The 27,293-nt window shown below is 32.9% G+C and overlaps 1 protein-coding gene across 1 annotated transcript in view; it reads right to left on the reverse strand.

Annotated features, from left to right (window-relative positions):
- LOC118195411 (uncharacterized) overlaps nt 1-27,293 on the reverse strand; it is a 380,537-nt gene that overhangs the window by 25,946 nt on the left and 327,298 nt on the right. The window contains exons 5-7 of the mRNA XM_085817665.1: nt 19,736-19,871; nt 5,051-5,124; nt 433-620 (exon numbers count right to left, since the gene is read on the reverse strand). Coding sequence (XP_085673791.1) covers nt 433-620; nt 5,051-5,124; nt 19,736-19,871 — 398 coding nt within the window. The remainder of the gene's footprint in view (nt 1-432; nt 621-5,050; nt 5,125-19,735; nt 19,872-27,293) is intronic.

The raw sequence follows: 27,293 nt of genomic DNA on the forward strand, positions 1-27,293 counted from the left end.
TTGCTCTATCAGCTGTCAAAATACATTATGAATACGATTAAGCCCTCTGTTGGGAAAAAACGAAATTACATTTCGAACAACCCAATATATAAAAATACTCTTCTCCAAATAAATTCCGTACCTTTAAAAATTAATCAATCAGTTATTGATTAACGAACCGAATTGTTCCGTGCACCCTCGAGCGGAGCCGGTTCCCATAGCAAAGTATTAACTTTCTTAGTTTTTGAATTTAATAAACGTATAACTAATAAATAATGACTTAAAATCAATAGACGTAATTTTTTAAAACTGAAATGTAATTTTACTTTTTTGATTATGCACAAATTTATCTAAATTAAAATGCATTTAATTTATAATGTGTCCAACTAATAACTTTCAGGAACGTAATACCATATATTACGTGATTGGTACAGAATAAGTTTTCTTACTCACCTTTGGTCAAGAGAGACTAGAGAGAGATCGAGTTTGTGTTTGCTTTTGAACATGGTGTCCTTGTGCGGCATTTCGAGGAGGGATGGTGGGCCGAAAGGCGTGCATACGGCAAACAAGGCCAAGGGAGGCTCTTCCGTTTTGTGATTTTGACCGTGCAGCACTTTTATTCGACCCCTGATGTCCAGCCTCTGCAAAGAGAAAAAAATAGTTATATAACGAATATTTAATCGACTCTAAATTTACAGCTTGCTTGCAAAAGGCTTAAAATACTCGTGCTTCTCAGAAGATATTATTTTAGTCATAATGTTTGAGTTAAGATTTCACATAAAACTTTTCTAACAGTTATTAAGTTCGGAATTAGCATATTTTTAGAAATGGATTTAAATAATAAAATCAAATATTTTCCCCAGTGCTTCTTTCACCGAATATTATTTACATTCTTTCTGTATTTGACATTTTAGATTAAGTTTTGGCAGAGCCTTAGCTAGGGTTTCAGCGCCCGGGGACAAGTGAAGATTTTGCGCCCCCTTTTGTATGCCAAGAATGGAAAACATTTCATTCTAAATTTTTGTAACATCAATTTGGCGCCCCCTGGATGCTGCGCCCGAGGACAGATGTTCCCTTTTGCCCCATCGTAACTATGCCTCTGAGTTTTGGTTAACCTTTGGATGGGGATTGCTGTTATTGTTCGCCGCTGAGATGGCTTTTGGCCATGATGATAAACCAAACGGAATTGCTCCATCCCAGCAGAGATTTTCTGCTGACCAAACTACATTTCCTTTTGATTCCAAAAGGGAAAGTAGTTTGCAGTGGCAAGTAAGATCTATTTTTGTTAGACTACTGGTACATTAATATGTGTTAACTAAATAACTTTGTGGTTGCATTTTCAGCTGTTTTGTTACGAAATTCTAGTACTTAGTTTTAGTTAGAAATTTTGGTTCCTACTATCATTCATCTATACAAGACTTCTTTGCACAGATTTGTTAATTAGAGCAAGGTAAATGCAAAAATCGTGATTAAGATATAGAGCTGACCCCAGTCTGAGGTATTTATCCAAACACATTAATTTTATATTTCATTGACTTGCAATACAGCCCTGTTTTTGAGTGTGTTAATTGTCCACGCGGAGTCCACTGGATTCTTAAGATGCCAAGAGCTAGTATTGGGACATTGAAAATGGTAGTTACCCACGTCACCTTCTTCTCCACAGTCACAGAGTGTTTAATCTCGAATCTAAATCTGTGGAGACAGGCCAGGTAGGATCCGTATCCCGTTAGTAGCCGGGTGAGGTTACAAATCAATGTGATTTGAGTTCTGCATTTATTTTGGGAAGAAGATGAAATATTCGCCTATCTACCTATGCGTCATTCTATCTCTTTTGTCAGTGTCAAATTAGTTTGTGAAAGGTGTCTTATTTAAAAAAAACGACCTAGGAATCTTGGCAGTTTGTTCTTGATAGCGTGTCAAGGGCCTCATTCCCTATGATTCCTTTACACACCAGAATCAGTTAAAAATAAGCACTATGACTGGTATAGTATTTTGTTGACTTGAGAGCTCCTACTGTTTTGATGTGCAATTGCCTCCAAACCTGATGAAGGGTCACCGCAAATGACAGTTCTCTGATTTTGAAGTCCAAAGGCAAACATAATCGCTGTGCTGAGAGCTATCAGCTTCGCTTAGAATACTGAGCTATTGCTTCTAAGCTTTCTGTCCATTTATAGGTGCCTGGGTCATTTTCCATGCGAAAACCTGTTCCATACCTGTGCCTTTCCTCGTTTTCAGCCGTCCGTGTAGAGATGTACAAGTATGATACTGAAGCGGTTAAATGGCAAAAAGAAAGACTCAGCAACACTTGAATTCCTACTTAACAGAATTCAAGTGGCAGCAATATGCAAGAGAAGAGAAAGCATTTTATTCTAAGAGTAGAAACTGCCGAACTGTAAACTCCAGAAAGGTAAACTAACTCTATTACTCACCTGTACACATCAAAGTTTCAGTTTCAAAGGTTGCTGTAGCTTTTTCTAATTTTCGCCAAATTAATTTTAAATGCAGCCAAATTTCAAGGCATAAGCTGGGGCCACTTTAATATGAAAGTAACCAATAAAATTTCAGATGCAGACAATAACAATTAAAAAGAAACAAACTTAAATGAAAACTTATATTTAATTTGTTTGTTTATCTGCAGTCTATGGTTTGTAATTTAATGCAACATCAAAATGTGGGATCAAGTATCTTCGTAGTATTTCTGTATATCTTGCGTCGCATGAGCTCGCCTAAGTAGAAGCCAAGTAAATGTGAAACTGTCGATGGTAATGCTTATTGCTCTACAATATTTTTGTTATTCTTGTAAATCAAACATTTGTATTTTGGAGCAATTAGTCATTTACCATTATACCATCCATGTACTGAATTTCAAAATACTAATACAACTGAATGTTGGTACAAAGTAGATGATTTCCTTTTTAGGAAAGGTCCAATAGTACAATCTTTTTCTGGTTAAGAAAAAACCCTGCAAAAGGTTTTTACTGTTATGCGCAAAGATAATTAGTTCATCAAATGGTTGCAGAATCCTGATTACGTTGATTTTCGGTTGCATTAATTCACTGATATGTCTCTAGCCCCTAGAAACTGTCAGCTTACTTTAATTTAAAATATCCTTTCAATATAAATACTGAATAAATGATGCGCAAAGCGCTATCGGAATGAAATTCTATGTCACTAATTGGCTACATCCGTACTACATTCCATTCTACATTGCAGAATTCACACTTAAAATACAATCAACTCTTTATTCAAAAACAATTTTGCTTCTGTTTCATCTAGTGACAGAAGAAACGCACGATTTTTAATGCTCACTTTACAAGCATAAAGATACGTGAACAACCTAAAGTTCATGTGCAAGTTATTATGAGAGAAATGAAAGTGAACATATTTGAATCCAGCTGTAAAAAAGATTTTGAATTCACCCATAAAGAAGAAACATGAAGGATAAGTAAAAGCTTACAACATTTATCACTTTATCGCTATTTTAGCTGTTTCTAACTCAAAGATCGCTGTGACAGACAAATACCGAATCATCTCTTACTTATATTTATTCTCTTACCGAATTTCAAACATCGGATGACGTCGATTAATTTCAAAAATAGTTACAGACAACAGTTGCGATTTTAAAATGTCATAAATACATCCTTTTCCTTTTCTTTCATAACATTTGTACGTGAAAACAGAGTACTTATACATTACCACAACCTCATTGGCGCAGTTTGGCGATTTTTTACAGAAGAAAAATGATTATGAAATTTAATAGCAAAAAATTATTTATTGCTATTAAATCAATAAACTTGCTTTACTGGTAGGATTTTATTTCTTCCTTTTTGGTGGAAGTTTTCAGCCATCGTTTTAAGAACAGATTCAAAGTCACAGTTTCTTCCATCGCAGGCAAATCTCACAAATGCATATTTTGAAATTAATTTTAAGGAAAAAAAATTCACTTTCTCTCCGAAAACCATTGGAACTTGGAATATAACAAAAAACATATGAAAATGGCAACGTTGCTTGTACATAGTTGTCATAGTGAATCATTCTAAAAATCTGGGGACTATGGTGGTTGCTCTAATACGTAAGAACCGAAGGTAAAAGCTATTCCCTTTTGGTACATTCGGGAGGGGGATATTTCATTAAAAAATTTCTAAAAAGGATATAAATTAACTATAAAAAAATTACAGCAAAGTATTATGCAAGAGAATTCATTTCAACATTTCGATTCATTGAGCATTAACATACAGTGCAAAATTCCTTGAATCTTTAAGATAATGAGTCTAAAATTTAAAACTGTGCTACTATAAGAAATCACAGGTAAATTTTCGTTAATAATTACAATAATTTTTAAAGCAGCTTATTTTAAAAACCAAGTTTCTGCTTAAAGTAAAAACAATTTCAAGTAAAATGTAAAAATGTCAGAAAAGTAAATAAAAGTGCAAAAGTGTCTTAATAATACGACACATGATGATATACTTGAAATAACCTAATAAAAATATAGTAAGGTAGCAATAAAGGGACTTTTTTCAAGAAGTAAGTTTATTTCTTTAGCGGTACCGAGTTTATATATTGCAAAGATCTTTCTAAAAGTTAGAGTACCACTAGAATCAAATCATAATTTCGTTGCATAACTAAGCACTAGAATCAAACCACTAATACATTACGTACTTAACCACTAGAAACAAATCACAATAACATTACGTACTTAAGCACTAGAATCAAATCATAATTACATTATGTACTTAATCACTAGACTCAAATCATTATTACATTACGTAAACTACTAGAGTAAAATCATAATTACATTGCCAACTTAACGTTAGAATCAAATCATAATTTCATTGCATACTTAATCACTAGAATCAAACCATTAATACATTACGTAAACTACTAGAATCAAATCAAAATTACATTGCGGACTTAACCATTACAATCAAATCATAATAGCATTGTATACTTAACCACTATAATCAAATCACAATAATATTACGTACTTAAGCCCTAAAATCAAATCATAATTACATTACGTACTTATAATTCCAAAGCGATAAAACAGAAAAATAGTTTTTAATAAACTTACCAAGAAACCGGAAGTATTGTCGAGGAGACATCGAAATCTAACAGTAAAATTTCTTTCTAATAGATGGCTGTTTTCTAAAAGAAAAACGCACGTGAGAGTATTTGCTTTGTTGGCAAGAAAAGCTTCTTTAAACAAAATAGTAATTTAAGTAATTAACTAATTACAAAGAAGAATAATAAACTCATTTGCTTGTATTGTTAAAAAATTCTAAACATTATTAAAATTGTTAACATAGCTTGTGCAAGGTGTACAATTGGAAAAGAAAAAAGAAAGGACGATTGCGTTTAAAAGTCTTTTTATAGGGACCCTATAAAATATGATTTTATTAACTGGAAACGTCGAACTGGAATCAACCCATTAAACACATATTTATATATAGAATACAGAAACAATGTTCAGAATTTCCATATTGCTTCTGAAGAAGACTTTTAGTTAATAATTTATACTTGAATCAGTCAGGAAATCTTAATGAATTAAACTTGCAAGGAGTTAAAGGTCATTTCTTTTATGCGTTGTTGTGTAACTGCCATTTCATCGATTCCATTTAAGGACTTGAAATCAATTTTGGCTTAGAATAAGATGTATTTTCCAAAGATAATTTACTGCATTTTTTGTTTCCAATAAGCAATTAAATGATACAATTTTTTAACTTACAACTGCAGGAGGAATCTTTGGAAAAAAACCTTTTTATTTCCTTGCACGATGTAAAGGAAATATTGTAATCACGAAACATTCCGGGTAACATATTTCAACGAAAATAACCATTTTGACCGCTATCGAATGCAATTTAACGATGTTTTTACATGATATCCGTACGTAAGGACAGAATAAAGGACTCTTTTTCCCAAAATGAATTATAGACCTGGTTTAATATTTAATAGAGATATTTTCGAGGCGTCTGTACTTACGTATGTATCTCGCATAACTCAAAAACAAATAGTTTCAGAACATTGAAATTTTATATATAGGACTGCTATATCATGTTGTTGTGCAACTCTCGTTTTGGTTGCAATCGTCCGCACAAAAAGTACATAAACATATATATATATATATATACCCACTCTGTTACTCGGCTCATTGCGCTCAGTATTTTGTATTCTTATATGTTGGTAAATTGCGGCTTCTTTGCTCTAAAAATGATTGAATGATGTTGTTCTTATCTTTCGGTTAAGGTTTTTATACCTTAAGTTAATCTGCATGCAATAGTTGTAGAATTATCAATAATTAAAAATTATTTAAGTGCGGCTAAGCCTAATTTTTTTTACTACAGGAGCCATATTTGTTTACATTTGAAACGTAGCAGAATATTGAATTGAGTCTTTCTGCTCCTTCTGTGTGTTTTTGCCGAGTAGGACCAAACGGAGACTTTTAATTTTGTGCACCGAAAAATCTGCCTTTTCCCCGCTGACCGAATTGCTTGTTTTCGCGTAGAAACTGTAATTTTAATTTCAAAAATGTTTAAAAATTATTTTAACTATATTTGGTGTTTTATGTTTTTCTATATCTTTCAATTTTTAATGAAAATATTTTCAGTTATTATGTATTTTTGCCTTGCCGCGAAGGGAGAACTGAATTAACTGAATGAGAAACATATGTCTAATGAAATTCGAGGAAATAAGGTTAAATGAAATGCAGGAAAAATTGTGTATAATTTAATATTCCGTACAAGGAAGTCACGTGAACTACACATCAGTTTTTTTTTTTTTTTTCATTTTCACTCATGTCTCTGTTATGATTTTGTGCAATGTTGCTAAAATCATACTTTTGTTCCAGGTATTACAGTTTAAATTCACCATGTTTTCGTTATTGAGCTTCAAGAGTTGGCAACGAGGTAAATCCTTTCTTCTATGTTTGAAAGCTGATGCAAGACTGTTACAGACAGTTTTTGCATGAAAAACATTAATATCTTTTTTTATATTAATAACCTTATTAGTCACCATTTTATAGCAGTACTTTCCTTCTTCCAAAAATAAAATATAGTGTAATATAGTTCGATAAAGTAGCCCTGCAGTATAAAGAATAAAGTTTTCTTTCCAAAGAAATTGCTATTCCCCTTTAAAAAATATTTCGCTTTTTTTTTCTTTCTCTCATTCTGATTGAAATGGCACTTTTACCATCCTTCACTTCCTCAACTCCATTTCATTTCATATCCCCGCTCCATTTTTGCTTCACTTTTGCCATCTCTTCAATACTACAATCTCTCTCGCTTATACGGGAGCGGGCAGTCGATATATCGGTACATGGAGGGAAATATATATATATATATGTATGTATATAGATATATAGATAGATAGATAGATATAAGGAAAAGAAGACGGACGGACTGTTTCGCTTTCCCAGCGTTCCGTTTATTGCTGATATAGCTATATGCAGGTAGGAATCAATACGGTACAGATACGAGGTTTGATTGTGATCTGTATCCTTTGGGATGGTCTTAGTTTAGGGGGGTTTTCGTTGCAGTTACTACGGTTGTCCACAGACACTGCGTAAAAACTCCATTTTTTATCATGGGATTTTAGTATCACTATTATCTGGTAGCGAGTGTAGGTCAAACAATAATATTTAGTATACTTGTTTGCATATGAACTACGCAAGGAAAGTTAAAATTTCGATCAGAAGAAAGAAAACTTAAAAAACTTAAAACTAGAAAAGGTTTTCATTAAAAGCATTTTAGATGAGTTTGATTTTATGCAGTTTGCTGATAGGTTAAAGTATATATACGTAAACCAAAGATGTAAATGCATACCTGCTTTTAATACTACTAATTGTTTTATTTGCTTTTGGTGATTTATGATTTTAAGCACTAAATTAAGTTTTTTGAAAATTTTTGATAGAAGTTCCTAGACTAAGTCAACTTAAATTTTTCTTAAGATCTTGCTTGGGTTTGGGGAATTAAAAATAAATAATAGTTATTTCATCTTAATATAAAGGTAAGCAATTACATAAATTCCAAATACACTTATTTACGATAATGTTAAATCCGTGATTCCGTTGTCGCATCTGCTTTGCACTTTTTGGCAACACTATTATCTTATCGCGTTTATATTCTATGAATGTGTTTTAGTGGCATTTATGTGTTTTTGTTGTTACATTTGTTCTTCTTTAAGCTTAAATAAATTTATTTAAACCAGTAATCTGAACATATAATAATCAAATAACTCAAATAATTAACAATTTGAAAAGTATTTTACACTTATTTTTACTAAACATCAAAATTATAAACCACTCATCTCCAAATTAAGGGCTCATATCTTGAAAATGTACTTTTGCTTTTTGATTTGATAATTTACCTTCCATAACAGCTATAAAATTTCTTTCAACAGCTCATATGAAATCCAGAGAGCAGCAGGTGGCCCTTCAAACAATAAAGCTTTGGATATCTAACTTGAGTTCCCAATTAAATTCAATCATCTGTATTGTTTACCTTTTACTTTTTTTATTTTACTGTTCTCTAATTCGCATATTTCTGGAGCAAGCGGATTTAAACAGTAAGGAAATGTCTTAGATGAACAATATTGAGTTGGTATTGTGATAAAAGACTAGCAAGAAGGTTTATTTATTAAATTAGATTAAGAGCACTGAAATTATTTAGCATCTTTACTATTAGTATTAGAGGTATTTTGTAGCAGTAGGGTAAAAGTCGAACGCAGATTTTGTAGCAGTGTGCTAAATGTCGAACGTAGGTATCCGCTACCCATATGGTATAGTAATTAGGGAAGCCTACTGCAGTACAGAAGGATCCGAGTTCGAATCCTGGAGAAGGCATAGATGTTTGTAAATGTATAGTGTCTGTGCGGCATGGGGCAAAACTGTGCGAAATCGTACTGTCACCTGTATGGTGCTCAATGCTCTTGCCAACGACAGGCGCAATCTTGCTCTCATTGTTGGTCTGATAGCTTTATCGCCAAACAGATGGCATCACTAGCAATGCTCCACTCACACACAGCCTTTACCTTCAAATTAGCAGGAAACTTACCTTTAAACAAACATTCGCCTTGTTTATAGATTAGAAACAACAGGCATGATGAAAACTGCTATTTCAAAAGACTGCTCCCACATACACTCTTCGGCTTATCAGAGCTGGACCTCTAAGCAACAATGCTTACATATTCTGCCAACATACTGCATGATACTATTATACAGCACGCTAAAAGCAGAGAATAGATATCTGACATGCCATTCGCATCAAGAATGCACTTTTAGTTTGGCAATATAAACATGGGGCTAGCCAGCGACAATTTCCAGGTTTGACCCCAGCTGATGAATTAGGCTTTTTGAGCAGCAGACAGTGTTTGCTCAAATGAAGTGACACTGTAGAGATATTAGGATTTTTTGAAAGCAGAAGACTTGAGACCGGCCTTCGCCAGTAATTGAACCGCGGACCTCTGGAATACGCGTACAGCGTGCAGACCACCACACCACGAAAGCATGCCAAGAAGGTGGGAGAAATACCTTATAACACTAGCAGCGTATTTCTCTATCAACCACACAAAATTGTCTTTACAAGCTTTTCCAGAAAGTCATTCAAATATTAAGGAAATTTCATGTTTCGTATGTTTTTTTAACGTATAACAAATTAATATACTGAACTGAATGAAATAGCAGACCGTTAAGATAAGCGATAAAATCATTCACGTGCTCATCAGATGGAGAAAGAAATCGCTTGCTGAGATTTTACTGACATGGAGACAAAGAAATCTGCTTAAAGTTAAAATACATTATTGCAATGTTTCATTAATTTTCGTGTTTATAACGAATATAAAATAAATTGTGTTTAAATATTAGACATCTCCATTATTCGCAAAGCAAATTAATGTTCTTTTTTAAAAGGAACTCTAATAGCTCTGATAAAAAACAGATGAATTAAATTCCTTAGCACTACATATAGACCTGACGTTTGACGGATTTCGGACTTTATGAATCAAAATTGCGAAAACCATTGTTTTTATAATTTATGCCGACAATTATCGATTTAATAATATGAATACATACCAAATTTATTTCCCCTTCAACTCTTTAATTTTAGAGATCTGTATGATGTATCTCTGCAGATACCCGTCAAAATGACCTGTAAGCTAGTTTCATAGTTAATCGCAATAAACCGGATTTTTTTCATGAAATTCTTTTCCTGTTGACAAATGGATTACTAGAGTCCTTAGAACGTTTTTACTAAATAAAAATCAAAATTCAACGGAAATATCTTTTGATAACTTCGAACCCAGTATCAAGGCATCGTGGTTCTCCAGAGCAAGAAGTATGTCATATGTCATTATCTATCAACCGTACGTGCCCAAAGCGTAAACATTAAGCAACAGGCATAATAGACTAATGAACCATCTGAAATAGTTGAGTTCCAGTCAGTGGGTTAAGAAGCCTTAGAAAAGGTTTAAGTTAGTGCGAGTAGAGAAGATCGAGAAGAAAGTATTAGAGGTATAGTAGTTAGAGAAGCGTACTGCGTAACCGAAGGCCCCGGTTTCAAGTCCCGGAGAAGGCATGGACATTGTAAATGTATGTCTCTTTGAGTAAATGTCTCTTTGAGGCAAGGGGTACTCTAAACAAGTCCTCTCCTATTGTTGGTGTTAGAGGACAGGGGTGGGAGACCATCGTAACTCCTTTTCTCAAAATTGGCGTGGAAGTCCAACCTCCTTGAGACTCTGGCAACTATTCTTGTGCGAAATACATGGAGAAGACGACAAAAACAAGATAAATATCAGCAATATCATTATAGAATTAAAGGAAAGTACTAGTTTTACTTTATTCTGACGAACTACCTTTCTTTAGCTATCACGAGTAAGTTAAAAAGAGATATTGAATTGCTGGGGAGAATAGTTAGTATTAACGAAGATTGTTCGGGTACAAGATCTGACAAATCTGTCAATACAAAAACTACTATAACTTTCTTATGACGATTAAAAAAATTACAAGTTCATCAATTTAACGTTGAACGGTAGTTCTAGAGTTAAAATTGTAAGTGTTTTCAAATTAAATGAATCGGTTTTTTTTAAGAAAGTACATGGTTTGCTATATCCGTCAGTTTGACAGATGTCCGTAAATAAAAGTATACAAAAATGTCCATAAACTTAGTGTTAAATTACGTTACTGAATTTATTGAAATTGCGTATTTGATTAAGACATAAAGAGTAACTAACTTTTAAGTAAGAAAAAAATAATGAACCAAGTTTAACTTTCTTCAAATTGGTGAACAAAGCACAAGTTGTCCTTGAAGCTATAACTACAAAACTGACACCACGTGTTCTACCAAGTTTAACTTTCTTCAAATTAATGATCAAAATACAGGCTATTCCTAAGGATGTAACTACAGAAGTGACATCATGCGTTGAAATAAATTGTAAATTTAAATAATTTAAAACAAAACTTGAGATGATAGTTATGTGTTTATGATTGTCATCAATAATGATTACAGACATGGTTATGTCCTTAACAACGGTAATCTGACAAAAGAAATAATTAGAATGAACGTTCTTTTCTAACAAATCTCATTTTAACGCTACAGCCAAATTCCTGTTAAGTGATTCCCTCATAACATACTGTTTCACATATTTAACACAAATAATGCTTCAAGTTTCGTTCTATGTCAATTGCCACTTCTCACTACAAACACTTTTCTTTCTTTCCACCGACAACGAGGCAGCCGGTCCACTGGGTAGTTAGCATATCGGCCAGGTAGCCCCGCTGACGGAAATAACTTGAACAAAAGACACACTTATAAATACATACTGTGCTCAAGACGACTGCTGGGGGCAGTGCAAACAAATGCTGGACGAAGACGATAGTGCATGATGGAAGAAGGGTGCATTGCGGGCGTGAAGAACAATTCCAGTTACATATTTACAGAGTAATGGATAGGTGGTTACAAATACTAAAAGTAATAAGAAGTAAAAAACTAGAAAGTAAAACAATGCATAAAATAAAAAAAGGCAAAACAGTGGAAACAATACATAAAATAAGGCAAAATACATAGTTCAAGGTTCATAATTCAAGGTTTACAGTTCAAGAAGATAAATATATACAGGGAATAAGAAAAGCCGAATAAGCTAACTTAAGATAAAATTAGTTCGCTACAGGTACAGAGCATACAGGGGCTGTGCTGGTGACGAGAATGGTGGCTGAGAATTACTCCAGCCTGTCTGAGATTATGCAATGTTTATGCAATCGCATATGCGTTTCAATGCATTGCGATTTTTTGAAGTAGCTTCGGCCCATGCATGGATGTGGTTTGCTACTGGTTGCTTAAGATGATATTTAGCGGTCTCTCTGCAAGCGAACAGATAGTGGTCCGGATCTCCTACCATCCCGCATGAGCAATGCTCGTTTTCGCGTCGTCTGAAGCGATGCAGGTAAGTCATGAAGGGACCATGTCCTGTTAGATACTGAGTGAAGTGAGACGAGCCAGATTTTAGAAGCCGGCAGACTTTTGGAAAAAAAAATCTGTACTATATTTGTGGCGACAAAAAAAAAAAAAAAAAAAAAAAAAAAAAAAAATCCAGTTTACAAATTTAGAAGAAAGTTCTGCAAAATCATTTGCTACTTAATAATTTAAAAATTTAGTCATATTAAACAGTTCATTACAGTAGGATGTAAGCCAAAAAATTCCATTGAAGGCTGTCCTAAGATCTGGTCCCAGTAAAAAAATTATTTTATAGCCGGAAGTTGTATACAAGGTAAAGTTATTCAACCAACATGTGTATTAGGCAGTAAATATACTAGATGATGCACAGATGTTATACTTACGAATAAGGAATTCAGTACTGAATTATTCAACTGTCGAAATATGAGTATCCACGCGTTTAAATATAACCTAAATAAGTAGAATTTTGAAGAAAAGGTGTTAGATTTAGGAGTTAATTAATAGGTAAACTTTCAAATTATGTTTTTCCTTTTATTGTCTGCATTTAAGTTGTCCTCCTTTAGTGTACTTGAAATCAGATTTTCCTTGTTTTTCCCTGGGTTATATTCTGCATGATTTTATACCTGGTTTATGAATTTTAGGCAAATAAATTAATTCTAAAGTAAAGAAGAAGAATATTATGAGAATATTTTCATGCACTATGATACATTGTCGAAAATTCCTGAGCGGTTTAAATTACTCTGTACCAGACTACTCAGAAATGTAATAGAAATTATGTCTCTTAATAATTATATCTATTATACATAATTTTGGCAGAGAAGGTTTTGGAATTAAACTGGTTCATAATTTTTTTTTCAATTTTGATTTACTTATTGAGAGTTTTAAATTAATTTTACTTAGTGTGAAATGAATATACGAATATTAGAATACAGGTATAAGTATGTAATAGTGTGGACCCGGAAGTCTTGACCTCGGTTTTTGTCGAAACAAAATTATGTAAAGCGGTATTCAATCGCAAAATAGCAAAAAGGAAACAGAAAACGAAAATCAAAATTCACAGGGTATGTGATCTAATGGAAGTTTATAAAAGTTTCCGCGCAAGAATTTTGTCTTTGTTATGGCAAAATCTTAGGTATTATATTTAATATTATTTGAAGAAATGAACATGTTTGCAATTAGTTCAATAAGAGATATTTTATGTAACAGGTAAGCTGTTGTAAAAAAGTCAAGAGCCGAGTAATTCAGAGCTGCATTATTCACGTTGAAAACCCGCGTTGAGAATTCTGAGCTTCAAAACGCGTTTTCAACTTTAGTAAGCGAAACTGACTGTGACTTTAGAAAGGAACATGCAAATAATGATGTGACCAATCAAGGCCGGTCAGCCAGTATAGTGATTAGTTACGCTGACTACAGCAGCAATAGGCCTCGGTTTGAGTTCCGGAGAAGGCATGGAGATTTGTACGCGTGTAGTGTCTGTGCGTCGAATGGGGAGAAGAAAGTCCTTTCGAGAGGTTGGTAGTGAGAGAAGAGGGGTTGAGAAACCCTCGGATCTCTTCCCAAGGGTTCTTCTTCAAACCTGCGGTGGAACTGCACAGTTAGTGTGGCGGAACTGTACCTGTATGACCAAAGGTGAATTTCTGGTGTCCCATCTACTTTTTGACTATACATATGACCAATTAGTTCTACTCTTGGCCTTAGGCAATATCTGAAGGTGATGTCTTTCTGAAGACGTTGTGAATAGTAGCTAAAACTACCGAATGAAAATTTTTAAAGGCTATTCTATCTCTGTTTTAATTAGATAAGATAAATTATGATTCAAAGAAGATCACTAGATGATTCAGAAATAGGCGCTTGAGGATCTAGCGCGGAGATACTTGGAATAAAAGCAGGTACATCATTGAATATTTCGCCCTCAAGTTGAGAGGTGTAATGGTGTGGAATCAAATTTTCTCAAAAAGAGATTTTACGCATCAGCAGTTGGTTTGGAATTTACACTGCAACGGATGATAATGCATGTTCAAATGGAGTAAACCTGGTGAAGATCTACCTCGAGAACGAAAGCATTGCTTAAATGAAGTTATCACTACATTTGGCCTCTCTTCAACCATATAGGAAACCTTTTCTTCTGGACGTGCTGTCTCTGTCCATATGCATACATCTATAGGCTCTGGCGTACTGACTCTGTCCATATGGCTAGTAAAACTCTTTTCAGAGGGCTGGAAGCTACCCTATCAGAGATATGGAAATAATTGCTGTTAGGGTACATTTGGTTGCTTGATTGGAGAGGCACAGAATATCGCGGCAGAGTTTGTTTGAAGACCAGTGGTCATGTCTATTATTACTGATAAGTTTGTTTCTTCGTTTAGCATATAATTTGCCTTTTTTATGCACAAAGTATGATGCAATATTTGAGTGATGAAACAATACTTGAACTAAGTTCGGTTATGTTTTTTATCATGATACTGTAAGGATTATGTTAATTTTATTAACAGTTAAATTTTGAGTTAAACTTCCCTTTCCTATCGCTTCTTAATTTCAACTTACCACTTCCGGCCAGAACGTAGTTTTAGAATCACGTCTGAATGCTAATGAGTAAGAGCGGTATTTAACCGCGAAGCTCTACTGTATTAGTCAGAGAGATACCAGATATTCTGGTCAGCATGCGTCTGCCTTTTTTAGGCTACTCTCTCGTAAGCTATTACTACGCTCGGCCGTACTTTAGGCCCTTGATAGTTCGCAGTCAATTAGCGTTAAGAGGCCAACTCTGTTAGAATTTTGATATCTTTGGCTATATCTCTTTAGATAAGATTAGTTTAGTTTAATTTTTAGTCTCTTAAGTTCAAGCCCAAGCGTCGTCTTTATTGTTCAACTCCAAGACGGAATTTTGTTAAACTTTAGTGGGAATAATAAAGGGTTATTTCAGCCTTCTCACTTGTTGTTTTCTATCTCACGAACTCAAGCGATTATTCGCTTACTAGTTCTTAAGATTCTTCACTTTCAAGTATGACTTAGAAATACACAGTAGAGAATCCTACAGTGGCGCCCGAACTAAAAGGGTGATGGGTAATGACTCTCCACACCCAGGATTTGGCGATTGGGTCCCCTAAAAACCCCAGTCGCCCTTTAAAAGGGAGAGTATATAAGGTATTTCTCCCAACTTCTTGGCGTGCCTTCGTGGTGTAGTGGTTCTGGATGCTGGGCCGGTATTCCAGAGGTTCCGTGGTTCGATTCTCGGCGAAGGCGATTACTCATTTTTCATCTTGCCTGCTTCCAAAAAATACCCAATGTCTCTAAAATACAACTGAATTACTAGTTTCTTATGAAAGTTTGCTCTCATGAGCAAAATTTTACATCAGATAAAGCATTACGTTTCCACTTATGTCAAATTTACTATTACCTACTTCTTCTGGAAAGCAGTGAGTTTCTTGCGAACGTGGTCGGAAAAAAATATTTCTCCAGAAAAATATTATGAATTAATCTTTTATATTCATGAATATTGATTTGAAAACATTTCCAACATTAAATGTAGAAGGCTTCTGTAAATAGAAAACCTTATTTTTAAACAGATCCCTATAAAGCAATAAGAATACTTTTTAAAATATTCATTGTGTATTCAGAGGTCAAAACGAAAACGTTCTACACATTTGCATAGAAAATTCGAGGAAATATTCGAGAGTTAATTTGGTAGAATTTCAGATACACAGTTCCGCGAGCTGAAGATAAAAAGGTTCCCCCCCCCCGGTAGAGTGTTGCCATTACTCTCTTTGAAATCCTTGAGTTTGTTAATCAAAAATTCGTTAAAGTTTTACAAAATATGAAACCGATAATAAAACAAATTCCAAATTTCAAATTTGGTCTTGCAGATGCCCATATTCGCGGTAGGATTACGTCATTCAAAATTGGATGGCTCTAAGTGTCGTTGTTTTATCACAATGCAAGAAACATACATAATTTATGTAGATTTTTCATTATTTAATTTCTTCAAATATAATACAGGGCGATAGTATTTGGTGGCAACAGTTTGAAAAGTGAAACGGACATTCAGAGTGATTCAAGGCAAAATCGCAAAACGAAAACAATAGTCCTTCAAGGACAAAGCCCCTTTGAACTAATAATAGATTGCCTTTAGTTTTAAAGCAAAACTTTGTTTTTAAAATGTCATATTAGAGTATTTCTGAAACTTATGACGCATGGTTTTCTTCTAATCGTAATCAGCAGAGAGCCGCTCTCATTTCATTTCTAAAGGAAATTCCTCATAGATTTCGTCAATATCATTTTCATATATATTTTTATACGTTAAGGTTGGATCTCTTTCGGAGAGAGATTGCCAGGAAAACAACTTTAAAATGCTTATGAAGTTACATTACATAAAGAAGACATTTACTTTGTGACCTAAACTGTCATAAACTAGAAGAAGAATATCATTTTTTAATTAATTATCGGTATTTAGATTCTTTTTTAAAAGTTTTGACTTTATATGCATCTTCGAATTATAATTTTGGGATTTCATTTCTTACATTAGTCGTTTCGTTTCGGCTGGTCGAAAAAAATTTATTATGCAATGTTTTGATAAGATTTAAACGATTTGCTGGTTTTAAAATAATAAAAGATGAATTACCTGCATCTCTGTATGTAATTTGACAATTTGGCAACAATACATTAAAGTTACCGTTAGCTATAACTATACATGATAACGACTAATTTTTAATAATATCACTAATTTTTTATTAATTAATAAAAATTTCTGTCTTAGTCGTTCAATATGTGAACACAATTACAAGCTTTTAACATACTTAGAAACTGTCAGTCCGATCATATTAACCGAATATGAGAGCAAGGACTCAGTTTTAAGGAAGTTCTATGATTTATAAGTTTATTTAAGAATGAGTACGAAATGAAAAGTAAAAAACAATGCAAAAATTGAAATTGCGAAAATTATAATGTGCAATTTACGAGCATGAACCTGGAGAAACTCAAATATGTGTTTCATAAACCATATTATATAAAAGATTGCATTTCCTATTCTGGGAAACTGAAATTTGTGGATTACCCCGAACGGTTCCTGGGAAAGAAGGCACCAATATATAGATAAACGTGTATGTATTATATACATACATAGACACACTCACACACAAACACACACACATTCAAACTCATATTTTCTATCATTCTTTCGGAAGCTTGTATTTTCTTTTTTTATATTTACTTCCTCCTCTTTTATTCAGCTCCAAATGCTGAGTTCCCACACCCACTGCTTGACAATGGCGTCGGCTGCTCGTCAAAATTCTCTCCTTATGTTTTCCTACAGTTGAATATGAATTTTCGCCTTGCTTGCAACGGAGAATTTAAACTTGTAATATTTAAATCAAAATTATGTAGGAGATTGCTGAAAAATCTCTGATCTCTTTAATCAGAAGCCAACCTTTCAGTTCTATTTATTTACTTTCACGTAACTAAATGTTCATAGAGTCTATTAAGTGAACGGATATCATTTACAAAAATAAATAAAAGCATAAATGGAGAGCTGAATTTTTATAGTTCGAAATTAAAAGTTTTCGAACGCTAAATATTATATAATGTTTAAATTTCTGTTATTTGAAGAGACACGGTAATTGTATAACTACACAAAATGTGTCTAAAAATTGGCTTAGACATTTTAGATTTAGAAGACAGAAGTTAACCATATTAGAATAAGGTGTAATAAGAGTAATTTCATTTGCTAATGGAAGTTAAAATGAGAAAGCATGTTTCGAAGAAATAGCGTATGATACTTTTCATAAAAACTATTGATATACTCCAGTTGGTGGTAAGATTTTCAATACTGCTACTATTTTTTTCTCTAAGCTATGACAGTCGAGCAGATTAGGAGGAAAATGAAAAGCAAAATTACTTTTAATATCACTTTGAATAGATAAAATTTTAAACTCTGCTTAATTTTAAGTAGTGCATACCTAACCGTCATTCTTGAAATTATTAGTTGCAAAGTTGTATTCAGTTGTTTAATAGTACTTTCTTCCATTGGGCAACATAAATAACTTCATCCATCATAAGCGACGTAACTAAGGTGTTAATTTAAATACGCATACAAGTATTTTATTATAAATTTAGCTGTAAAGATTTGTATTAAAGTGGCTTAGTTAAAAAAGTAATATATGTTTTGGACGCGTAAAGCATTTTTTAAATCTTTAGGGTTCGCTTTCCAATCATTTGATTTATGATGCTTATATAAGAAAGCAAACAATGAGTAAAATAGGAAGACAGCTGTTTCACAATTTTGTCTCAAATAATGTTGTTAGTTTTGGAATTAATGTTTAGTAAATTAAATATCTCACAAGATTCTATTTTACAGTAAGAAAACAATCTTACGCTAGTGGAGTTATCAACAGATTGAGATTATAAGGTATTTCTCCCTCCTTTACTCATGCCTCAGTGGTTTAACGGTAGTATTCTAGAGGTTTAGGTTCATGTTCTGGCAAGGGCATTGCACATTTTTCACATATGCCGTTTCATAAACATCTTCATGACTCTACAGTGGCGCCCGAACTAAAAAGGTAGTGGATGATGATTCTTCACCGCCATGATTTGGCGACTGGGTTCCCTAATAACCAATCGCTCTTTAAAAGGAGGAGTATGTAAGGTATTTTATCCCTACTTTCTGCATGCCTTCGTGGTGTAACGGTTGCACACTAGGCGAGTATTCGAGAGGTGAAGGTTCGAGTCTCGGCGAGGGCATTGCTCATTTCTTATATCTCTTGCTTAATGACTCCACAAGATGAGGATTGGAGTTTTATTATTTTAGTGCAGGGACTTTAAAGTTTCGTTTTAGTAATTGCGACAATTCATTTTTGAAATAAAATAAATATTTTAAAATTTAAATAGGTGAAGAATCATACCTAATAATATTTCATCACAAAATTGTAAAAATTATTACTGTAACTAGATTTGTATTACTGTCCGTTTGCGCGCAGTACTTTACAAATTTTAAATTTTGGGGAAAATACAAATTGTTTTTTCTTTATAAAACAAATTCTTATACACTGTTAGTAAATAAATCAAGAAACATAATTATCTATTTGTAGAGATGACACACTGAAAATTTCATATATCTATGACCATAACAATTTGACTTATTAAAACTCGAAAATCGGGAAAAATTCTTACTTTTTGTGTTGCGCAAAGGTGATTAACTCTCCTTAAGATCTTATATAAAGGCAATGAATTAAGATCAAAATGAAATACCAGTATTATACATTTTAAGTCTAAAATTATTTCGTTACCACTCGACAAGAAAGTGCTAGGAATAGACGTTGACGTACCTGTTAATAAGGCTTCCTGAAGAGTAAGACCGTTCCTGTCTGATGGAAGTTGTGAATTCCACATCAGGTGGCGTTGTAACTCTTCTCTGTCTTCTGAATGTACAAGCTCATAGACGCTTTGATGGCAAATATCCGACTAGAGGGAGAAAAAATCAATTGCATTAAATATAGTAATTTTAGTTGGCAATAATGGTAAGATATCATTTCCAAAAGTAACCTGAAAACTATTAAATAAGAATCTGGTAAAGAGTTGTTAGAAACAGCAATTGTTTTTTCAAAAGTATGAATGGTTTTTAAAATTTTGCAAATTTTGTAAATTTTATGTATGTATGTATATGGTTACATCGCAGCATACATATGTTTTATGTATATGGTTACAGCCGAAAACATCGCAGCAAAAACATCGCGGACGAAAACGTCGCGGAGAAAACAACGCAAGGCGAAAACATCGTGGTACAAAATATCGGAGGGAGAAAAGAAAGCAAAGAGAAAACATCGCAGTTCTAAAACATCACGGTACAAAATATCATCCACCAAAAATAAAACGGTTTAAAAACATCGTCGTCGAAAATATCGTGGTAAAAAAATAAAGCACCTGCAAAATCATCTCATGATGATAACATCGCACACATGCGTTTTTCAGGTTTTTAAAATTTTCAAATGTATATTCGCACAAAGATTTGGAAGCCCAAGAAATGTTAAAGACATTTAAAGAATAAATAGAAACGCAACAAGATATAATTTAATCAAAACACTATTAGATTTGTAGGGATGTATATTTATTTTAACTAACATTTTAAATTTTAAGTTCAGACTTTTCTATAAGCCTTCATTCCCCTAATTGTCAATGCCAGAATAGTTAAATATTGTAGCGCGCGAGAACGCATGCAAATTTTATAGTTTGAAGGAAGTAGTTAAAAGCTGAGTTTCGATAGGAGAAAGGGGGAGTTTAGGCTCTAGCTGCCGTCTCTGCCGTAGGTACATTTGATTATTGCTGGTTCAAGTGGCTTAATTGCATTTCCTTACTCCCACTAGCTTAAAAGGGGGTTGAAGTTCGGGATCTCGCTGAGCCCCGTAGGTTAGTTTAGCACTTGTTAAACATTTCAACTTTTAATTTTCAATTACCTGCTTTTCAGTTACCATCCAAGTAGAGGCGAAGTTTGTTAGCGTCGAGTTGATGCATTGTAAATTTTAAAGAGTTAATAAAGGGTTTGAACCCTTCTTCTGTGTAGTTTCCTGCTACTCCTGTATCCAGACAGAAGTTAACCCACCTGGACACTACAGATTAACAAACGTGAAAGAAAGTAATTTGATAATTAACTAAGCAATTTTTATTGAGGCAACCTCATGCAGTTATTTATCTTCCTTTTTATAAACATTTTTTGGCTGTATTTTTCATGAAAACTATGAGTAAAACTTTATAAAAAAGATGAATTTATTAATGACCTTTGTTAATTAACTATATAAATTAAAAATTCTATTAAATACTATAGGTTGAATTACTTTTCGACTTATTAAGTTTTCAATAAATTTTATTAGTTCATTCAAAAATATAAAATATAAAAGTAAAAATATCCCTCTTTCCTTCCTGCGTTTCCAAATCCTTATGCGAATTTACATTTACAGCTTTTAAAACATTAAAACGGCATGTATGCGATATTATAGTCATGCGACGATTTGCAGGTACTTTATTTTTTACCACGATATTTTCGGCGACGATGTTTTGAAACTGCGAAGTTTCTGAGCCGCTTTATTTTCGACGATGATTAGAACTGCAATGTTTTTCTTTGCTTTCTTTATTCCCACGATGTTTTGTAATACGACGTTTTCGCCTTGCGTTGTTTTCTATACGGTGTTTTCGTCCGCGATGTTTTCGATGGATATCGTATATATCATATTATTGAAGAACTAAGCTTTGTGAGGACCTGAAGCTGATTTTCTACATTAGTAATCTCAGTAGGGAAACTGATATTTCTAATTTAATTTCTTCTTACTTTATTATGGCTAATTATCCTTAAAGTGTGTCTAAAGAAATTTATTCTATATAGTTTGAACTATTGATTTTTATTCTTATTTTACATTGCATGCGTTCTCCGTTTTCCTATGAGCTATGGATGCTTTTTGTTTATCTGCCTTTCGATTAGTTTTATTTATTATCAGAGCACGTAATTTGTCTCGTAATTTTTCTTCATATTTTTACATATAAAAATAATTATTTTACTGCATGATATTTTGTTTTTGCATTTTTGAAATGATAATGTTTGAAATGAGAGCTGTTATACTGAATTTTCTTCAAAAAGATAAATTTGATGAATGAACCTTTGAAGTGGTAACCTCTTTTAACTTTTTCTTAACTTCAACGCACTGGGTACACTTAGATATTTTTAAATGATACTCAATTTAAAGTACCTAATCTGTTATATGTACTCTTTTTGGTAATAAATTCTTTTTAAGTCTCTAAGTAATCAGTTTTCAAAGCCCAATTTGTACGATCAAGGTTTATTTTAATTTGAATAACCAATTACTTTATGTTTGGAATTTGTACTGTAACTTTTACTTTTTCGTTTTCAAATCAGTTCATATGTGTTTAAAGGGAAGTTTTGAGATTGTTAAGTTAGAACGTGTTCTGCGTCTTGAAAGCCACGTTGCTAGGTTTGATACTTTAGATAAGAGTTTCTGTCATTGGCCTTGCATTGTACCTGCCGATAGTTGAACAAGCTGGTGAAGTTCTGAGCCAACTTCGCGTTAATTCGCTCTTAGTCTTTGGCTTTTTAGTTCTTAAAATTCAGCTTTACATATGAATTCCTACTTTGGGTTTCTCGCGATATGTGCTGACAGACTTGTAAGCATTAGGTGTGTTTTCTGTTCCTCTTGTTAAGTTTGAACCTTTTATACCCTTCTTAAGTTTCTGCTATACTTCAGATAAAGGGATAAATCGCCTGATGCCTACCAAAAGGTTGGTCGCAGTTTCCAAGTGAAAGACGTAAAACCTTATAAAGTTATATCATGTTTCAGTTAAAATAAGCAATAATTTATATTTATAGATAAAGAAGAGTAGACGAGTATTTGGTTTAGTACTAATATGAGAAGTACTAAAGGGTTAATATAATCATAAGAAAAAACTTTTAAAAAACTTAAAGAAACTAAAATATATCATTGTCTGTTTGAGAAGCCATAGTTATATTAAGACGTTATTTCATTTATTTCCCGTCTGAGGATGACAGTAGTTCTAAATTCCTTACTATTTAAAAAAATTACTTAAAAACGATTCTTGAGAATTTATGTATTTGAGAAGCAGGTAGTTTAGTAAAACGCTAGTCAAAATTGATGCCATTCTTTTGATTTCACTTTTTGTCAAGTCATGAATATCTTTGTAATTGCACTACAAAAGTAACGCATTAAAATCATACTCTAACATTATTTTCTTAACAGTGTCCTTGGAAAAACACTATGCGGGTGTTTTATTTATTTCGTTAATAGTTTTTTAATTTTTGAACGTGTGCATCCCAGACGGTATAGTGGTTAGGGCAGCTGACTGCGTTGCGTGTCTGGTAGTATACACTGGTGATCCTTAATTTAAGAGCTGGTGTTCGGTTGATTAAATTTATCTAGCATTAATTTAGTTTTATATTTGATATTTTGAATTAAAGCCCAAGTGAAGACTTCTTGTACACCCAAAAGAGACCATTTGTAAATCTATTTTGAGTCGAATAAAACGGTAATTTGACCTTTGTTTGGACTTGTTACTTACGCAACAAGAACTCAGCGAATAGTATCTACATAGTTCTTCGGTATTCTAACTTTCAAGGAACTCTATTTTAGCTGGGATATTACAATATAGATATAAAAACGGATTAACAGCCTCTCTTACGATTTTACCATTTAGTTAACCTTATTATGATTATTCAAATCTCCGACTGAAATAACTGGTTTCGTTACCTTGTGCTTTAAATTTTTCTACAGTCACCCAAATTTGTTACATTTTTATTAAAATGCTTCGATTAATTTTGACAAATGTTTCCGGATCTTATTTTATATCAAATCAATAATATATGATCTATGAATTTTAACATCCTTTTCAAAATATTTAATTTAACTTCAAAGAAATATGATATTTTCATTAAAAACTGCAAGCTCAGTGATAATCGATAATCATCATCTGAAGAAAACCATTAAAGAAAAATATACAAGCTCGTTATAAGATAATATTTTCCGAGAATAGAGAGAAATTAATCAGTGCCAGGCATGTCGATGAAAGGCGCCAGAGTCTCGTGCATGCATCACAGAATTTATTCCCTTTTTTCAAAGATTAAGAAACTATGCTGTCCTACAATAATTTAACAGCAACAACAACAACCTAAAACTTTCGACTAAAACAAAATTCCTCAGCTTCACTCGTGGACATGTGAGTCTCAAACTCTTGTTCCTTTTCCAAAATCCTCGACAAGAGCAGAAGCATGAACAACAGCGAAAAAACGAAGAGTTTCTCCTTTCTAATTAAAGCAGGTAGCGGCAAAGGAAGGTGGCCAAGAAGCACCTGGAACACCACTCACGGAACAAGTACACTCTCATCAATCTTAGGACAAGGGCAATGGATTAGCGAACTTGCTGTTTTTGGCACTTCATTTGTAGGTGTCGATGCAGAGGGAGGCGCTCTTTTGATCGTTATTCACTTTACTTTTAGAAAAATTTTGAGTTACCATCCTTCCACCTTCGAGGAAATTTTACTCCGAGATGAATTTCGGCTCGAAGAATCATCCGAAAAGCTTATTTTTCAGAGATAATCATGTTTGAGTTTCTGGCAGAGAAGGTGAAGATATGACTCCAGGAGTTTATGAAATAAAGAAGTCGATTAAAGGAAAACAGTGCTTGTTTCTACTTCGATGAGTTTAATGAATTTTGTCACGGATCTCTAGTTTTAATAAAGGAACATATTTATTTACTAAGGCCCTGAAAGCGAAACTGGAGAACCAGTTTTGGGTTCCCATAACGTGTGCTAATATTTTGATTTTCTCTTTAGTTCAGACGATGTACTGCATAGTTTGTAAAACTTTAACGAATTTTTGATTAACAAACTTAACAATTGCAAAGCGAGCAGTGGCAAAACCGTACGAAAAAACATTTTTATTTCCAGTGCTGAGGACTATCTATCGGAAATTCTAAAGATACGCTCTCTTTAAATGTGATTTTACCGTTGAATCGGATTCTTGACGTAACTGTTCTTGCCGTGAAAGCCAGGAACGTGATATTCAATAAATAAAGTAAACGTATAAAACTTTAATAAAAAAAGACAAAAAAAAAAAAGAAAAAAAAATTGGAAAAGCTATTTTAAGCAAGAAAACTGAACATCGATATGATAAACTGAGAAAATACTGAAAAAAAGAAGAAAAAAAAATTGGAAAAGCTATTTTAAGCAAGAAAACTGAACATCGATATGATAAACTGAGAAAAGACTGAAAAAAAGAAGAAAATGTATGCCAATTGTATCAGGAATTCTAAACGTACACTGCTATGCTGCTTTTAAAATTTTCGTGATTTTGCTGTTGAATTGTAATTGCCATAAGTGCAAGGAAAATGATGCTTAATAATAAATCTAAAAAGACAAAAAAAAAAAAAATGTGTTAGTAGGAGGGAGGGTAGACAGACTGGTAGACTGCGAGCTCAGCAATTTAACACACCATTTTGGGCTATCGTTAAAATCGGAAACCTTCATTGATTATTTAACAAACTCCTTTTTCTTCTCTTTTGAAACCTGAATGTAAAAAAAAAAATATTAATTGAGCGCTTTTCTATTTAAAAAAAAATCGTTGCAATCTGAAGCAAACGGGAAAAAAAAGCTTTTCGCGCGGGAAAACAGCATATGAGTTTACCATCTTGGCACATATAATTAAGAATTGGCAATATTTTTTTTTTTTTTTTCATTTTAACTTAAAGTAAAATATTCGTTGTAACATTACGTCCAATTTTTGAAACTGAATATTCAAAGCGAAATCTTCATTCTCTGCGGGACTTTCAGATATTTTGTGTTTAGCCAATTTTTATTGATTTGCGTTCTGTTCTAGTGATATGAAGCATGCAAAATGCATGCATATGTAAAAATAATATGTAGAAATATTTTTTACACATTAGTATATCTCATTTAGATGTATTCTAGCAATGCCAGAACAGAAACAAAATATACATTTCAAATACTCATGAATAGCATTACTTTTTACGAAGCAGAATAGCAGGAAAATTCAGATACTGCTCCTGTAAAACTTGTTTCTCCTTGCTTAAATTCGTTTTGAGGAGCAACAAACATTCAGGCATAGCTGAAAAACCCAGCTCAATAATCCATGGCTTTAAAACTGAAAATTTCAGGCTTCTACTTTGTTTTAATGGCCTGCTTAATGCTTATAATTACTTTGTCTCGTATTTTTTAGCTCTATAGAGCTTAAAAATTGAAATACGAAAGCATTTTGACTTGAAGAGTAAAAGCATTTTGAATGTAATAATTTTTTTGATGACACAAAATGTAAAACACGTAAAAACCTTTAAAAAAAAAAAAAAAAAAAAAAAAAAAACTGAAAAGTTGGCTTTTTTTTTTCAGCTTATGTAACTGTATTTCTAGGATACGAAATTGATACCTAGCTATAATTTATAAAATTTGCAATATGCTTCCAGATAATTTTCTTTGCTCATTAAAATTTTGTTGAATCTTATAACATTTCTAAAATTTTCTTGATTCTATAAACATATTTGAGTTTTACGACAAAGTCTTAAACTAGTAAAATTTCCTGGCTCTTTAAAGTAAAAATGCATACTTATTTTAACGTTGTTTAAGAAGCATTCAATAAAAAACGTAGTCTATTGTGGAGAACTTACAGGAAAAAGCATCAGTTGCTATGAAAGTAGCTAAACCCTTAAAGAAAATAATGAAAATGAACATTTGAAGCTAGAAAGAGCAGGAATCGTAAAACAGCTATCTAATTTTACGGCCATCTGAATGGTTTCGACTAAGAATCCGATGCCTGTGAAGAGTTCGATGGCAGGAACATTTTTATCCATTTTTAGGGCTTCGGTATGTCGTACTCTTCATAAAGAACTTCTTTTCTCATTACCTCATAATCAATTTACTCTCACTGAAGCGGCAAAGGACTGGGACTTTATGAGGAGTAATGGTGGGATGACTAAAATCCTCGCACAAAACTCCCCGCTATTTAAATCAAATAAAGTTCAATCAAACCATTATTAGACACAAGGCTTGTAATATATTGCGTTAGAAATATGTTCTATTAATTATAATACTATCTAAAATGTTGATACAAATTATTAATAGGCTGTGTTATAAATTATATCATTTATTATAAGCACTTAGTAAATTCGTTTATTGCTTCTAAATCATTAAAGAAACTACTTGCGTAATTCAGATGAATAAAAAATTAAATATCTTACATCGCAATGAATGGCAATACTCTGAAATATCTATTTCATAGGCCGAGTGGAAACTGTCATATATTTAAATCCTTAAAATTCTTTTGGAATGGTCTCACTTACCAGGCCGCATAACGTAACATAA

The sequence above is a fragment of the Stegodyphus dumicola genome, chromosome 5 (genome assembly GCF_044657685.1).
Source record: "Stegodyphus dumicola isolate Sdum_Otavi_A_Nest chromosome 5, ASM4465768v1".
Classification (NCBI taxonomy): Eukaryota; Metazoa; Arthropoda; class Arachnida; order Araneae; family Eresidae; genus Stegodyphus; species Stegodyphus dumicola.